Below are 16701 nucleotides of genomic sequence, written 5' to 3'. Positions count from 1 at the left end.
TAAGGTTTTTGATCATTATATCTTAATAATGATGTATTTTTAACTTTTTTGATATTGTTGCCTATTTCATTTGGCTTCAAAATGATCATAAATAGTCTTTTTTGGAAAATGTCATTGAATGCACTTTTCTTCTCTAATATGTGCTCCTTTCTCTTCTTTTGCTGTCATTTCACCAGGAGGTAGAGGTCAGTTGTGTCCAGCTTTTCTTCTCTGGTTCTCCCGCTGCCTTTGTTACTGTGTCTAATTCCTCCATGTCTCATTTCCTTGTCTTTTTGTGTCTTTATAGCTAATTCTCCATCCTTTTATTATATTTTAAATCTCCTTCAACGTGCCCTTTTTATATAGAATGAGTCATGTTCTTATTAAGTGTGTGTGTGTGTGTGTGTGGGGGGGGCTCATTTCCATACATATATACATCTCATATTTGTCTGTCTCTGGTGATTGTATATACTATGTGTGCCATGATGTAACTGATAATGTCAACTTAACGTATTCCCCATGAATATGACGGAGTGTTGGTATGCTATCAACAGCACATGCACTCAGGCCTTCCTTCTTTGTGTCTGATAATAACTATTGTTTTCTTCATGTGTTCTGCAGGATGATTATGTCCGTACCTGGGATGAAAATCAAGGTTCTAATGACAGTAAGTGTCCCACCATTTAGTCACTTTCTTACTGAGCTGTTAGGGAAGTCCTTGAATGCCATTTAACATGAACACTTTTAATGGAATACTTCTGTGAAAGCTTGCTGTGAATTGTCCCGCTAGTTGGAGAATGCTTTGAGTGCAGTTACCTCTTCATTAACTCATACACTCTCCTGTCGGGCAGTTGTCAAACTCTCTTTTTGAGCTCGCCATTATGAAATTATGTTTTAATTGGCTGCTTGACAGCTGACTCCAAGCCCGGGTGGTTCCTGCAGTGCTTACACCTCACTTGGCAGGAGTGAGGCTCTTCTGTGGCATGAAACAGACATTAAGAAATCTTCTGGCCTGGCAACATTAAAGTCACAGTTAAGAGGTAGAGCATCTGATTTCTGCACTGTGACGTATTTCACAGTGAAATATTTGAGCGGTGTACAGTTTTAAGGGGGAAATCAAATCCTTTGCATTTGACTGGGTCGCTAAAAAGTAGTGCCGCCAGGACGCGAGCTTGTAGATCACCCAGCAAAACTCAGCCAGTTGTTTCCCGTCATTTGCTGGATGTTCATCTGCGTTGCAGTGACACAAAACATCTGCTAAATTGTCCTTGAATTAATTAGACCCTAGCCACAGTTTCGGAAATGAAAACACGGTTGCCCACTGATATTCAAACACACATCTCTTCCTTTCTCTCCATGTTGCTCTGTTTGCTAACTACAATCCGGAGCCAACGCTTGTGTTATGACCAGTGTAGCTAGCCGGTGGGGCTCTTCCATAATCTAATTGAATTGGATGCATTGCTTTCAATGTCCAAGTGCACAATGAGTCATCATCGTGTAAACTGAAAAGAAAATACAGGGATTTGATAGGGATAAAGATTTAAAAATATTCTGACATTTACTTTTTACATATTTGGCATATAACTGTAAGGGTCTGTTCTGTGTGTACTCTGCGTCTACTCTTTCTACTCTGTCAGGGCTAACACCACAGGTAGCAAGGTGCAGGAGCTCATGCGCAAAGGAATTGAGGACTGAGTGTAGATTAACACAAAGATGCTCTTTAATGAGTCAAAAGTTTCCAAACAAACAAAAACCAAAGTCCAAAGAGGGGCAGGCAGGCAGGGTCAAAGCAGACAGGATCAGATACGAAAGACAGGACAACGGAAAAAAGACAACAATCCAGCAACAGACAAGGGACAGAGTGGCACAATATATAGGAGGGAAAACAGGTGTACGACATGAGACGGTAACGAGACGAGTGGCTGAGGACATGTGCAGAGAATGAAACGATCAAGGAGACAGGAGAGGCTGAGGGCAGGTGAAGGGGATGAAACGATCAAGGAAACAGAGAAGACACAGTAGACACCGAGGAGACAGAGTAGAAAGAGTACACACAGAGTACACACAGAACAGACCCTTACAATAACAAGAGGTAAATTAACAATTACCACAGTGACACGGGATTTAATCCTGGGATTCTTTTACTTTTCATTTCACTGAGACTTTAAGGCTCGACCTATAATGCTCACTCTGTAAATGAATGCCAATAAAAGATGAATGTGTATTCTTCTGCAAAACAGTCCGTTGTCCAGAAAAATATGTTGAAGAGATCTTTAAGATGACACAAAACTTAAACAAAACAGTATATACATATGTATGTTCAAAAGTATATCAACATATATTTGGTCCAAGATGAAAAAATATAACTACTTAATTAAAACCCGCAATTTATTTGACAAATCTTGTTGTGTGCTCAAAATGTCTCATCACGCACGAAAACTGAAGCAGTGAAATCAAAGCCACATGATTTATTCAAACTGAATATCAATGTGCCGTAGCATGGAGTCAGAATCTGTGGCCTATGTTTGAACTGTGATGCTTCTCAAACTGTCAGTAGTTCATCGTGTTCGACAGCGCTGTGTATGCTGTGTTTGGATTCTGGGGTCGGGCACTCGCTGTCCACACTTTCTCCTCGACGAAAAAAGGTTGAAAGATGTTAGCGCTCTGTTTTATCTGCTTGAGTGGATCCGATATGCCTCCCCCAGTAAATGCTAAATATCGACTCGACTCCAACCCATCACTACTTTCTTCTGCTTCCTCCATTTTTCCTCTTTCTGTGCTGCAGTCAAGCAGGAGGCATGAGGCTAACCGTGTGAGGACTCCTCCTCGACTCATGCTGAAACTCCAGCCTTAATTGAGCCTCTGCAAGATGAAGTCATGACAGAGTCACGTCCTCAACCATTGTCGCTTGATTTGCAGCTTAAATGCCTTGGCTGAATGACAGAGTCCATTAGCGTCATTTCTAAGGGCCTAATGAAGGACTAATTAGGATTTCAAATGAAAGGCCATAGAGGGAAGAACAAGTCCAAGAATAGAGTGACAGAGGTGTGAGCTAATATGACTAAATGTAGTGCAAAGTGACTGACATCAACATTATTCCTGCCAACTCTTAATTCAGTGTGATAATGGGGAAATTGTGGACTGGTGAGATGAAGTAAGTTTCGAAGTGTGATAGGGTTGAAATGGAAAATGGAAAGGATGTAGTTGTGCCTTTTTGTTCAAGAGAAACCAGATGAACCGAACCTGGAATGAGCTGTGTAATGCTGTCACGTTTGTGTCGTCTGAGGGGCTTCGTTTATACTTTTGAAAGAAGTCTGTCCATATTGTCTGCATCTTCCAGTCATCTGAGGCACCAGATATTCCTCATACTAACCATATTTAACTTTAAAACCAATGGGGGGTTTGTGTTCAGTGTGGGCCGTCTATTCAAAAACATAAAAGGTTTTGCGATAAAAGGTTTTGAGCCAACTAATTAACGCTAATAGTGCTTCGACAGAAGCAGCCCAGTGTCCAACTAATTACATTAGTACGAGACAATTCTGCATCTTGTGATTTGCGATCAGCAACCAGCACTGTCAATGCCATTACTACAATTTGTCCCTATCTTTGATCATAAAAAAATAAAATAACATTACCGCTGGATGATCGAATGTGATGTTGATATCAATGTAATTCTGGGTTTTGCATAATCTTCCTCTTGCATGGCAATAGAGTTGAAATAATAACCCAACTTTTGTCAACCTAGTCGACATGGATCACCCTCACAGGTGGCATCGCTTAAATTTAATTGTTCAACTGTGTGTGTGTTCAGCTTCTATGACACTTTATCAAAGCTATATATGCTTGCCTTAGGTAGTTAGATGAATAGCACTGTTAGTCTTTAATTTCACACAGAATAGAGCCCTTCAGCTATACTTCCTCTCGTTTTAACATGAGTCTACTATCTCCCTCCATTGCCTTCCTTTATGAGTGGCCTAATGAAGCGAAGGAGCAGAGAGAGGAGATGTATCCCTCTGAGACATAACTAAATCAGCGTGATGTCTTCACTCCAGAGCTTAGATGAGCCTGCAGGCCTCATTCCTCAGCCGGGCAGCTCAGGCTGCTCTACTTTTGAACTCTCAACACTCGTAACACACAGACAGTCAACGCCAACAGCAGACCGAGGTAGACATTTGCATGCATGCACCGTAGTGGCTGATTCCACTTCAGCCAGCGCGGTGCAGAGTGAGGGAGACGTCAGGGTAATTTGCTGTGGATTCCTACCGTCCATTTATCAAACTGACAATTGATTAAATAACGTCGCTGTTAAGAAGGTAAACACTCAAAGGGAGCGGTTGTAATTTGGATTTGTCAGAACAAACAAGCGTATATGTATTGTATACGGTACTCTCAGGAGACCTGTTTTTCAACCGTCATTTGCATTTCAACAAGCCAATCACAGCCAAAGAGGTCAGGTGGAAGGTGTAGACACTTTCTTGAAAATTGATAAATTCAGATAAACGGCAGACACAAATAGGGATAACACGCTGAGTCCACACTCACAAGGTCAAGGGTTTGATTACTCTTGATGCTATTGAGAGACACTGTTGCTTGGAGCTCACACAGACACACACACGCATACACACTTCTGCAACTCTCAACCTCTAAAAGCAGCCGCCACAATCCTCCAGGGTGGACTGTTGCCGATATCTCAACTTCACACTCCAAATGTGTCCAGTGTCACCCCTTCCCGCTCTCCCTCCTCGCCACCTGGGGGCTGCTACCATCAAATCCACAACCCTGCGTAGCATACCAGGCTGCAAAGGGTTCAGCATCTGCCTCCAACTCCAGAGGAGAGTCAGGCCCCCGGGTGTAGTTACAGGCTTCATGTGAGGTATACAAGTATTTAAAAAGCATTGAATTTAATCAACCGTGTGGACCCACCACCCGCAGGGACAATCATCGGGGTCGGGTGCTATGTAGACCGGGCGGCAGGCTGGGCAGGGGTCCTGGCTGTCCGCTCGGCGACACATAGACTCTAGGATGTGGATGGCCACCTCGCGCAGGGAAGGAAGGCCAGAGCTGGTGCGGGAGGTGCAGTACCACAGAGATCTAGTTGTTTCTCACCTCACGCACAGGCGCTGGCCTGGAACCAAGCTCCTGGAGAAGGGTTGGACTCTCTTCTTTTCTGGAGTTGCCCGGGGTGAGAGGCGCCGGGCGGGAGTGGGGATACTCACAAGCCCCCGGCTGAGCGCTGCCGTGTTGGAGTTTGCCCCGGAGAACGAGAGGGTCGCCTCCCTGCGCCTACGGGTTGCGGGGAGTAAGGCTCTGACTGTGGTTTGTGCTTATGCACCAAACCGCAGTTCAGAGTATCCGGCCTTCTTGGAGTCGGTGGGAGGGTCCTGAAGAGGGACCGCCTGCCGACTCCATAGTTCTCCTGGGAGACTTCAACGCTCACGTGGGCAATGACAGAGAAACCTGGCGGGGAGTGATTGGGAGGAACGGCTTGCCCGATCTGAACCCGAGCGGTGTTCTGTTATTGGACTTCTGTGCTAGCCACGGCTTGTCTATAACGAACACCATGTTCGAACATAAGGTGGTTCATAAGTGTACTTGGTACCAGAACACTTTAGGCCGGAGATCGATGATCGACTTTATAATCGTATCATCTGATCTGCGGCCGTATGTCTTGGACACTCGGGTGAAGAGAGGAGCAGAGCTGTCAACTGATCACCACCTGGTGGTGAGTTGGATCAGATGGCAGGGGAGTCGGCCAGAGAGACCTGGAAAGCCCAAACATGTAGTGTGGGTGAACTGGGAACGTCTGGTCGAGGACCCTGTCCGGGAGGTCTTCAACTCCCACCTCCGGATGAACTTCTCACACATCCCGAGGGAGGTTGGGGACATGCAATCCGAGTGGACCATGTTCAAAGCCTCTATTGTGGAAGCGGCCGACAGGAGCTGTGGTCGGAAGGTCATCGGTGCCTGTCGCGGCGGCAACCCAAGAACCCGGTGGTGGACACCGGGGGTCAGGGAAGCCGTCAAGCTGAAGAAGGAGGCCTACCGGGCCTGGCTGGCCCAGGGGTCTCCTGAAGCAGCTGACAGGTACCGGCAGGCCAGAAGGGCTGCAGCTGCGGTGGTCGCGGAAGCAAAAACTCGGGCATGGGAGGAGTTCGGGGAGGCCATGGAGAAGGACTTTCGGTCGGCCTCAAAGAGGTTCTGGCAAACCGTCCGACGGCTCAGGAAGGGAAAGCAGGGTCTACCCCAGGCTGTTCTCAGCGTGGGGGGGGAGCTGCTGACCCGGACAGGGGACATCGTCGGACGGTGGAAAGAACACTTTGAGGAACTCCTAAATCCGGCCAACATGTCCCCTCTAGAGGGGGCAGTGCCTGTAGACTTGGGGGGGTGGCACCAATATCCCTGGCAGAGGCCGCTAAGGTTGTTAAAAAGCTCCTTGGTGGCAAGGCGCCGGGGGTGGATGAGATCCGCCCTGAGATGCTGAAGGCGCTGGACATTGTTGGGCTGTCTTGGCTGACACGCCTCTTCAATGTCGCATGGGGGTCAGGAACAGTGCACTTGGACTGACAGACCGGGGTGGTGGTTCCCATTTTCAAAAAGGCGGACCGGAGAGTGTGCTCGAACTATCGTGGAATCACACTTCTCAGCCTCCCTGGGAAAGTTTATGCCAGGGTACTGGAAAGGAGGCTCCGACCGCTGGTCGAACCTCGGATTCAAGACCAGCAGTGCGGATTCCGTCCCGGTCGTTGAACTGTGGACCAGCTCTTCACCCTCGCAAGGGTCCTCGAGGGGTCCTGGGAGTTTGCCCAACCAGTCTTCATGTGTTTTCTGGACTTGGAGAAGGCTTTCGACCGGGTCCCTCGGGAATTGTTGTGGGGGGTGCTGTGGGGGTATGGGGTTCCGGACCCGTTGCTACGGGCTATCCGGTCTCTGTACGCCTGCAGTAGGAGCTGTGTTCGCATCCTCGGCAGTAAGTCAGACACGTTCCCGGTGGGTGTTGGTCTCTGCCAGGGCTGCCCTTTATCACTGGTCCTGTTTGTGATTTTCATGGACAGGATATCTAGGCGCAGCCTGGGGGTGGAGCAGGTCAGGTTTGGGGGTCTTGGGATCGCCTCTCTTCTGTTTGCAGATGATGTGGTCCTGTTAGCATCCTCAGACCATGACCTCCGGCACTCACTGGGGCGTTTTGCTGCCGAGTGTGAAGCGGCAGGGATGAGAGTCAGCACCGCCAAATCTGAGGCCATGGTGCTCTGCCGGAAACCGGTGGATTGCTCCCTCCAGGTGGGGACAGAGTGCCTGCCCCAAGCGAAGGAGTTCAAGTATCTCGGGGTCTTGTTCACGAGTGAGGGTAAGATGGAGCGGAGATCGACAGGCGGATCGGTGCAGCTGCAGCAGTAAAACAGGCGCTGTACCGGTCTGTCTTGGTGAAGAGCTGAGCCGAAGCGAAGCTCTCAATTACTGGTCGGTCTACGTTCCAATCCTCACCTATGGTCACGAACTTTGGGTAGTGACCGGAAGAACGAGGTCGCGAATACAATTCGTAGGGTGGCCGGGCTCAGCCTTAGAGATAGGGTAAGGAGCTCGGACATCAGGAGGGAGCTTGGAGTCGAGCCGCTACTCCTTCGCATCGAAAGGAGTCAGCTGAGGTGGTTCGGGCATCTGATTCGGACGCCTCCTGGACGCCTCCCGTTAGAGGTTTTCCATGCACGTCCTACTGGGAGGAGACCCCGGAGAAGACCCAGGACACGCTGGAGAGATTACATCTCCCGGCTGGCCTGGGAGCGCCTCGGGATCCCCCAGAATGAGCTGGAAAGTGTTGCGGGCGAGAGGGAAGTCTGGGTCAACCTGCTGGGTCTGCTGCCTCGCGACCCGACCCCGGAATAAGCGGATGAGAATGGATGGATGGATGAATTTAATATTCTCAAAATAACTCTTTAAAAATATTGAATTCTACTTGTAGTCAAGTATTATTCTGAAGTGCAAGTTTTAGGTACTTGTAATGTTAGTTTTCTTGAGAGAAGGGGAACTGTACAAGCTACCGAGCAGTATATTTAGTAATATAAGAGATTACTACATCAAAATGTGCTCCACCTTTTCCAGCTCCAAGATTAACGTGATGCACACATTAATGCATCAAAATTATAATCCTAGAATATTATTATGCAATAAAAGATATTTGTCTTTCGAATCAAAGTGTTCTCGTTGTATTCTAATCTCAAAACGCTCCAAAAGGCTTTATTAGTGTATTAAAATCACAAAAATGCATCGCTGAACTTCCCGATGTATCTGCTGCATGCTGTGCCTGTTATTGTATTACCTTATTAGCTTCATTTCATATCACAGGAATATTTGTGACCAATATGCGCGATGTGTGACCATGGAGCGGGATGGGGATTTTTAACTTGACTAAAACAAATAATGTTCTTCATTTTATTTATTAAGAAACACAAACACAAAGCTATTTTGTATAAAATATGAATAAAATAAAAAGTTATATTGAATTCAAATACTTGGTAAATCATTACCATTCTGGGCTTTAAATCAATACTGATGTTTAATTATATCCCTAACAGCATATATGGCTTCACTACTACTTAGAAGATAGCACTAATGATGTTTAAGACCAAGTGTGTAACTATAAGATAAGAGGGTTGACGATGAGCTCTGCTTCAGTTATCCTCAATCTGCAAGGATAAACCTCATGCAAATCTGGATTGTATTAGACTGAAGCACATGGAGCCTAATTAGGAGAGCTTTACTGCTGCAGACATTAGTTTAATACCAAAGGAGAGACTTTTGAAAAAAAAAATGGAAAGTGGTAGGTGCATCAGGGGTTGAATAGAGAGAGAGTGGATGTGATGAGGGAAATAATAAGCATGCAGGTAGAACATGAATAAGAAGACAAAGTGAAGATGTCTGATTTGAGGAGACAAAGGAATGAGAACGTGAGGAAGATTGATAGACATGATTGCACAACGGGGGTTTTCAGAAAAAGAGAGGCAGCGAGTTCTCAGAAACACCAGATTGAGCTGCAAATCACAGTCAACCCAGACATGATTCCCGGACCACAGAGAGCCTGTTGCTATGGAAACGTCATCATCGTAGCCACTGCTTTAATCCGTGGAAGCCTGTTAAGTTACCATGAGGCTCAGGCAGCCACCTTATGCTTCTGTACTCACAACACAACGGCGTGCCAACACGGTAGCCGCACGCTACCAACAAGATGTATTTACAAATGTTTTACTCTTAAAAGGCAGGATTATCTGATCTCTGTATGCTGCTTCTGTTATTCTTAGTTTATTTTTGCATTATTTATTGGTTAAATCTTCATTGGACAGATTGCAAAATACATTGTTTTGTGTACTTTCCACCCTCTCTCTGTGCTGTATCCCCATACCTTGATCCTTGTCCTCCTTTGTGTCAGGAAGTATTGTCAGGCTTTGATGGGCTGCTGCACCCTGATTCTGCTGATGCACTGGTGTGAATTAGACGGGGGGCATAAGGCTCCAATGTTGATAGTCTAAATGGATGAGAGTGCATCTGGGCATTGATGCCGCCGAGCCGCACTGTTTCTTAGTTAGAGCAGTCAGTCTGTGATACAACCAGCTCAGCCATCAAAGGGGGGTGTATTGTTTTGGATTTGATTCTCAAAATCAGATATATGACGGTTTGCTTCAATAATCCTGTGATGTTGGCTACACTAATGTATTCAGCCACCGCAAAGGACAAGTGAGGAGATCCAAAGCCTGTCTGCGAAATTATAATGGTGCCATAAAATAGGATACAGTAAGAGCAGGGGGATGAATTCAAGCCCCCTCGTCATGTCGACCAACCCGGCACAGCAATCTGTGAATAATCCTGTGTTCCGATGTACTGTATTGATGGATAGTGCCGGTGAATAAAAGCCAGGGGATGTGAAGAGAATAGAGTGTGACATCGAGGTCGGGCACCTGGGTGCCTGGAACAGACAGCTGTGACATATGAGTGTGTGTTGGGTGCTGACACGCAGTTCAGCATTAGCTGCTAGAGTGTGATGGATGGATGGATAGGGCAGAGTGAGCTAGCCATGCAGGCGTTAGTCTACATTGAAAAACAGCATTGGTTTTAGCAGGTCACATATTAAGTGTAATACATCAATTGTATTTAAATCAGTAAATGAGAAAAATAAATCTGTTGATGAGGTGTGGCAAATGCATTCTACTGCAGCACAAATCAACTTTTGTTGAAGAGTCATCAAGATGCATATTTGTTAGAGTGCAAGACCAACAGTTACTGCACCAATCTAATACTTTAGACTGACTCAAGTTATGCCAAACAAATAGAGGCGAGTAATTCGGGATTCAAAACTGGGAGCCGAAAAAAATAGAGAATAGAGTAAGAGTGAAGCAGTGGAGATACTTCATTGCAATTTGGTGGGATGATTGAGATTTTGGGATCGATCGGTCAAGGGGTGGGATGATTACCAGTTGATTAGATTTTGGGATCGATCGGGTCAAAGGTCAAGGTCAAAGGTCATGACAACTAATGCCAAAATATAATTCAATGCCCGTTCTAGTTCTAAATGTAATTGTGTGTTTTGTCCCCAGATGTAGACACCACCAAGGACCCCTGTCAGAAGGTTAAGTGCAGCCGACACAAGGTGTGTATCGCCCAGGGCTACCAGAAAGCCGTATGCGTCAACCGCAAGAAACTTGAACATAGGTGAGTGTGTACCCCCTGGGCAAGAACTCCCCAATCACACACACACACACACACACACCTTCCCTGTTTATGCACACTAACGTCAACACCAGCAAGTTCACAGTGGCTTGTGTTTGGAATGTGATAAAGATTGTTTGTGCACCAGTGCAGGACGACGGCCTGCTGTTAAATTATAAGCTAATACATTCAGACATCATGGAGGGCAGTTGGCTTCCTGTCCAGGTCGGCGCTGCTGTGTCTGCTCTCTGCATCCGCACAGCAGTTGCTGCCTCAGCCCGACTCAGTGCGGCTGAAGTGTTTGTGCGTCCTTTGTCCTGCAGACTGAAGCAGCCCGCTCTCAGCTCTCCTGATGGAGGCTGTCAGCCCTGTCCCATCTCCTCCACCGGGCCTGTGTGTGGATCAGACGGACGCAACTATGCCTCAAAGGTAAACAGAAACAAATGCACATCCATAGCGCTGGGGAATAACATAATCATACTATTGTCAGTTTATCGACCTTTCGGTGGTTTCACGTTTGTTTTTACAAAATGCTGCGATCCATTTGATGGATTCCAAACAAATTGTAATTTAAAATGAATAATAATAATAATAATCTTTAATATACATTATAGCAGCTGTCATACTGCAACTGCAGAACAAAGTGCTCAACAATAAAGAAACATGGGCATAGAATGAACATAAAAAACCTTAGTGGAGGCAATTTGAGCCTTTTCATTTTTGTTGACGATACTGCTACATAAATTCCGTTGTCAGTTTATTAGAAACATCAATGCAGTCTCATACAGCAGTTTTGCAATAGCTTCTGCCTTTATGAAGGTTATAATGTTCAGTTTTTTTGACAACATTCTTTTAGAGGGCTGTTTATTCAACTCTATAGTCATTTTGGATGCTGTTATTGGTTATTTGTGCTGCATAATTCTGTTGAATCATTATGAGAGGTGTTGTGTTATGATTTTGTATCAGTGAGGGAAGATAGAAAAATGTAAATACCTGTCAGTATATAACGCACCCTAGTTCAACAGCACCACAAACTACCGCTCCCAAAATGACCATGACCATGACCATGCACCAAACACACAGATCAGGTTTGCAACTAGCTAGGGAACATAAGGAAGCATTTAGCAGCTAAATAAATAGATATTTCCCCCAGGATTTATTTTGGATAGTAAAGCAGAGCAAAAAGGAGAGTGAATGTTGGACCTATAAAATGCCAGCTGGCCAGAAGCACAACTCTGAAACAATGTCTTCATTGTCTTCTGAATATACAACTGGTTGCTAACACGTTCGTCATGAACTTTATGAGAGGGTGATGTTGATTCTGTGTTTACAGCTTGTTTCTGTTGCACTCTATTGGCCAAATAACAAGCAGTGCAGGCGTAAGTCTAAACATAGAGGAACAAATATAAATGTGTGCATTTCTCTGAAAAGTAAAGACAGTAGAAATAATCCCTGTGTGGAGGTGGAGGATACATTGGCAGTGGAACTGTACAGCAACTCCCTCAACAAAGAAGTGAACATATTGTACGTGTGACTTTAGCATCACATATGTTCTGTTTTATAAGAGCATATGTTGTGATATAGAATTGCTCAAATAGTCTTGACACCTATTTCACACTTATTATTCTTAAAGACACAGACGTTTAACAATACATATGTGCGTCTGTCAGATGTTGTTAATTGTATTCACGGCTTTGGCTTTTTGTTTCATGGACATGCTAAAACAATGTGCAAAGCATTGTGGGTGAATAGTCACATACAACTTGCATATACAGAGCAGAGTAGTGCGAGGAGACTGTCAGCGGAAAATCTGAGACAAAGAGCGATGATACGACCTCAGAACGACCGATTGGTGGCTCGTGGTGACAGAAACCCATGTTTATTGATTCATGCTTTTTCTTTTGGATCACTATTCCTGACCTTGTGTGGAAGCAGAGGTTGAAAAACACATTCAGGAGCAAATCTAAGATTTTAATTAAAGCATCCAGTCGGTCGTCCATTAATTTTTTATCTATCTTGCGGCAGTAACTCATTTTACTTCACCTTTGTGTCCCCTTCTCGATGACGCCTGTGTGTGTCCACGGATGTATTTGTGTGTTTGTGTTTCAGTGCAAGCTGGAGCAGCAGGCTTGTCTTACAGGGAAGGATCTTACCCTGAAGTGTTCAGGTCTGTGTCCTTGTGCAACCGCTGCCCCTACATCCATGGAGAGTAAACGTGGTAAGATTGATATATTTAACATGAATTTGCAACAATGCAAGGCTTCCAATCTCTTTTATTCTGTATGTCTCTCACACACAACAATGATGATAAATACATGAAAAGGTGCAAGAAATATTAGATTATGTATCTCCTTCTGGCCTCCACAGAGAGCTGTACCGGACAGGATCTGGCTGATCTCGGGGAGCGTCTGAGGGACTGGTTCCAGCTTCTGCAGAGCAATGCCAAGCAGAACAACAATAGCAAGACTGGGGCCAGAACCACTGCAGCCAGCACCACATCAGGTTAGAGCGACTATTTAATAAACCCAGACATCAATAAGAGCATATGCTGTGCTTCAAATCAAAAGGAGGTGAGCCCCAGGACTTGTTCAGCCTCTAGTTAGTGCTCGGGAAGCATTAAGTCTTAACCGGGCTGTAAAGAAGAAGAGAATTCTTGTAAAATGTTGATAATGTTTCCTTTCATGCCTTTTTTTAAGAGATGCAACCTTTTTTTCTTCATGGAACCATGGGACATAATTAAGAAAATGATTTGCATTGGAAACAGGAGATAATGCTGAGCTCATTGGCATGGTTTCACTTTCCATCTGTGCAGCTGTCTCTTGATAACAATGAATGTTTGTTTGTCTGTTTTTGTGTTTGCAGTGCTGGACAGGAGCCTGGTGGCCAGCTGTAAGGACTCCATAGGCTGGATGTTTTCTAAGCTGGACACAAATGGTGACCTGTACCTGGACCAGGTGGAGCTGGCTGCCATCAACCTGGACAAGTACGAGGTCTGCATCCGGCCCTTCTTCAACTCATGCGACTCCTACAGGGACGGCAAGGTCTCCACTGCCGAGTGGTGTCTCTGCTTCTGGAGAGAGAGTGAGTATTCTGGGGAGGGGGTGAGGGTTGTGCCTCTGTGCTGTCATCTTCCCCTTCAAACCTCAAGGCGCTCAACTGCACCTCAGGTTTGTAGCCATCTCCGTGTACTGTGCTGGTCCGTCATTATTTGTCTTCCAGCTCCTCCTCTCGTTCCCCGGGGGGTGAAACCACAAGGAGCTGAGAACCTTCCTGCTGCTAGTTGACAGCCTGGTTCTCCAACAGCTCTCAAGAGACTGAGACTGTCAGCCAACCAGCAAAGCAGTCCCACGCACATACAGCTCTTTGATTGAGATGAAGAAACACACTGAAATTGATTTTGAAATTGCAGGATGTGATTCAAAAATATTGAGTACACTCAGAAGATACTTTAATTTTTACTGTTGATTGTTTTTGGCAGATTGTAGGAGGTAGTTGTTATCCGTAAATAGGCCAGGGAGTGTGTTTTGTTCTCTTGTAAAGAAAATACATATTTTCTTTCCTTTTTAAGAGCCGCCCTGCCTGGCTGACCTTGAGAGGATCCAAGTATTAGACGGCGGGAAGAGAAGAGTTGGTAGGTATCCATCTTCTCATTAGAGAGCATTTCATCCAAATTGGATCTGTCTTTCTTGGTGGAGGGATTTCCTCCAGCAGATGACAAGCAGGAGGCGGGGATTAGTCCCTGATCAGTCGGGTGGATTAGAATGTGATACTGACAGACGGCAAAGGAAAGCAGCCATCAGTGTGTCTTACATGAATGTGAATACGTGAATGTGCATGTGTGTGTACGCATGTGCGCGCTGCAGATTTCGGCTGGCTGACTGGGCTCTGAGTCAAGACTCTCCAAGGACAAAGAGCAGGCTGCAAGCCCGACACTCAGATGCTCACTTAAAAGACTGGACAGTTGTGTTTTGCCCCCACCTCTGTGTTTTACTTTTCTTCTTGGCTTTCTGCACTGTGTGGACACAGGCTTTATTTCATATGTACTTAATGGTTCACACACACACACACAGACACACACATCCACAATATGCTGACTTAATACATATTCCCCCCTCTTACTTTGTGAGCATATTTGTATTCATGGAATATGAAATTGGCTGCAACATATGCTGCATGCATTACATTCACACCTGGCCTTGGCGCCATGCAGGATGTGTTGCTCGTCTGTTAAAGGCGCGCTTTACCGTACCCGACTCTTGTTTATTTGTGTTTTTGCATGTGAACGCTAGGTCGATTCATCCCAAGCTGTGATGAGGACGGCTACTACAGGAAGCAGCAGTGTGACAGGGGACAGTGCTGGTGTGTTGACCAGAACGGAGGAGAAGTAGCCGGATCTAGGATGCGCGGCAAGCCAGATTGCGGTAAGTCCCCTATAGGTTTCAGCTGTCAATATATATCTGAGAATATAATTTGAAATTGAAAGTTGAATGTGCCAGGAAAATAAACTCGACATTTCCACTGCGGATCGGCCCACATCTCTACCTCACCTCCACATGTCTTCTGCACAAGGCTTTCTTTATGTTGAAGGACTGAGGTCCACTGCAACATAAAATCACTACAGGGACGGTGCCACATTCTTGTGTCCGGACTCTGAGTCATTTGCATTCTGAAGCGCCGCTTTGTCACTGTGAAAAAAGTATTTTAAGATAAATGAGGGCTGGTTGGACTGAACCTGCACTTCATAAGAATAGCTCCTCTGGCGAGGTTTAGAAATAGCTATTAAAATCCAGACAAAGTCAAACACATGCCCCCTTTTTACCATTGCAGTCAATGTTTAAATTTGTTTTTTATTTCACCATCATTGATTGAAAGAACTACATCAAAGTTGAGAAGAAGACATGCTGAACAGAATTGATTGCAATATACAAAATTGCCACAGTGGATAATCAAATCTCCATGCACCCCCCTCCCCCACCCCCCCCCTTCCCTGCATGTATTCCGTCTCTCTACAGATGATGAAATGGCATATTCAGGTGATATTGGAAGTGGGATTGGATGGGAAGACGAGGAGGAGAAGGAGGCTGAGGAGACTGCAGAAGAGGAAGAGGGAGAGGTAGGGGAGGTGGATGATGGGGGCTATATCTGGTAAACTCTGTAGTCCAACCACTCTACAAGAGCATCTTGATGATCCTGAACACACACACACACACACACAGATACTGCAAAGAGATAGACGCAGTGACGCTCTCACACTCAGAGCAACATTTGCTGATGAAAAGGTGAAGGGGTAAGATTGCACGGGTTGGGAGAGGGAATATGCATATGTTATGGACGTATTTATTGTTAAAGGATGTACTTTAAACAGGCAGGTTATAGGTCTAGAGAATGTTGACCCCCATACTTGTGAATCTTTGTTTTCTTCTGTTGTAAGTCCTTTGAACTCTCTTTGAGCAGTTTTTAGCTGATGCCTAATGGAGACTTTAAGCAGTTGCAGGTGCTTGGCATGTGCTTACATTGAAGAATGTGGAGTGCATTTCAATAGTCCAAATTGGCCTCTTTCATCTTTTTCTGCAAATGAAAAACATTTAGATAACCAGTTTGGATTTCAGGCAGGAACCAGGCGATAAAGAGAGGAAGCCACATTTGAATATTGAAAAGCACCCTTTGATCGTTTTCATGTAATTTGCTATATGTAGTCATTCATGAACTTAATGAAAAAATGTTTCTCAAGCATCACACATTCGCTTGTATATAATGTGTGTATCGGAATACAGAGTGTCACCTACTAGTCCTGTTATCAATGCCTTGAAAGACTAGCAGAATATAGTGCTTAGCTGACAGGTGTACATCATATCATAATGTGGATCGATTATTGTGTTTAATAAAAAAAATTCAAATAAAATAAACTTGTTTATGTGGCCCAGCTGTACATGTAAGTCTGTGCATTTGTTCTTTCTTCATGCTCTTCAGTGCAGCATGCTAACTGGACCCTTCTCCCGGCAAACCTTTTGACTATTTATTGCAAGA

General features: G+C 45.2%; 1 protein-coding gene across 2 annotated transcripts in view; it reads left to right on the top strand.

Moving 5' to 3' along the window:
* Positions 1 to 16603, top strand: part of spock2 (SPARC (osteonectin), cwcv and kazal like domains proteoglycan 2) — a 37176-nt gene extending 20573 nt beyond the window's left edge. For both annotated transcript variants that reach the window (XM_056435352.1, XM_056435350.1), the window contains exons 3-11: positions 601 to 646; positions 10563 to 10677; positions 10998 to 11103; positions 12784 to 12892; positions 13042 to 13176; positions 13537 to 13755; positions 14243 to 14305; positions 14964 to 15095; positions 15687 to 16603. In XM_056435352.1, coding sequence (XP_056291327.1) covers positions 601 to 646; positions 10563 to 10677; positions 10998 to 11103; positions 12784 to 12892; positions 13042 to 13176; positions 13537 to 13755; positions 14243 to 14305; positions 14964 to 15095; positions 15687 to 15823 — 1062 coding nt within the window. In that variant the 3' untranslated portion in view covers positions 15824 to 16603. The remainder of the gene's footprint in view (positions 1 to 600; positions 647 to 10562; positions 10678 to 10997; positions 11104 to 12783; positions 12893 to 13041; positions 13177 to 13536; positions 13756 to 14242; positions 14306 to 14963; positions 15096 to 15686) is intronic.
* The last annotated feature ends 98 nt before the right edge of the window (positions 16604 to 16701 follow it).

The sequence above is a fragment of the Pseudoliparis swirei genome, chromosome 17 (genome assembly GCF_029220125.1).
Source record: "Pseudoliparis swirei isolate HS2019 ecotype Mariana Trench chromosome 17, NWPU_hadal_v1, whole genome shotgun sequence".
Lineage (NCBI taxonomy): Eukaryota > Metazoa > Chordata > Actinopteri > Perciformes > Liparidae > Pseudoliparis > Pseudoliparis swirei.
The sequence above is the reverse complement of the archived record's forward strand: the minus strand, read 5'-3'. Positions and strand labels throughout refer to the sequence as shown.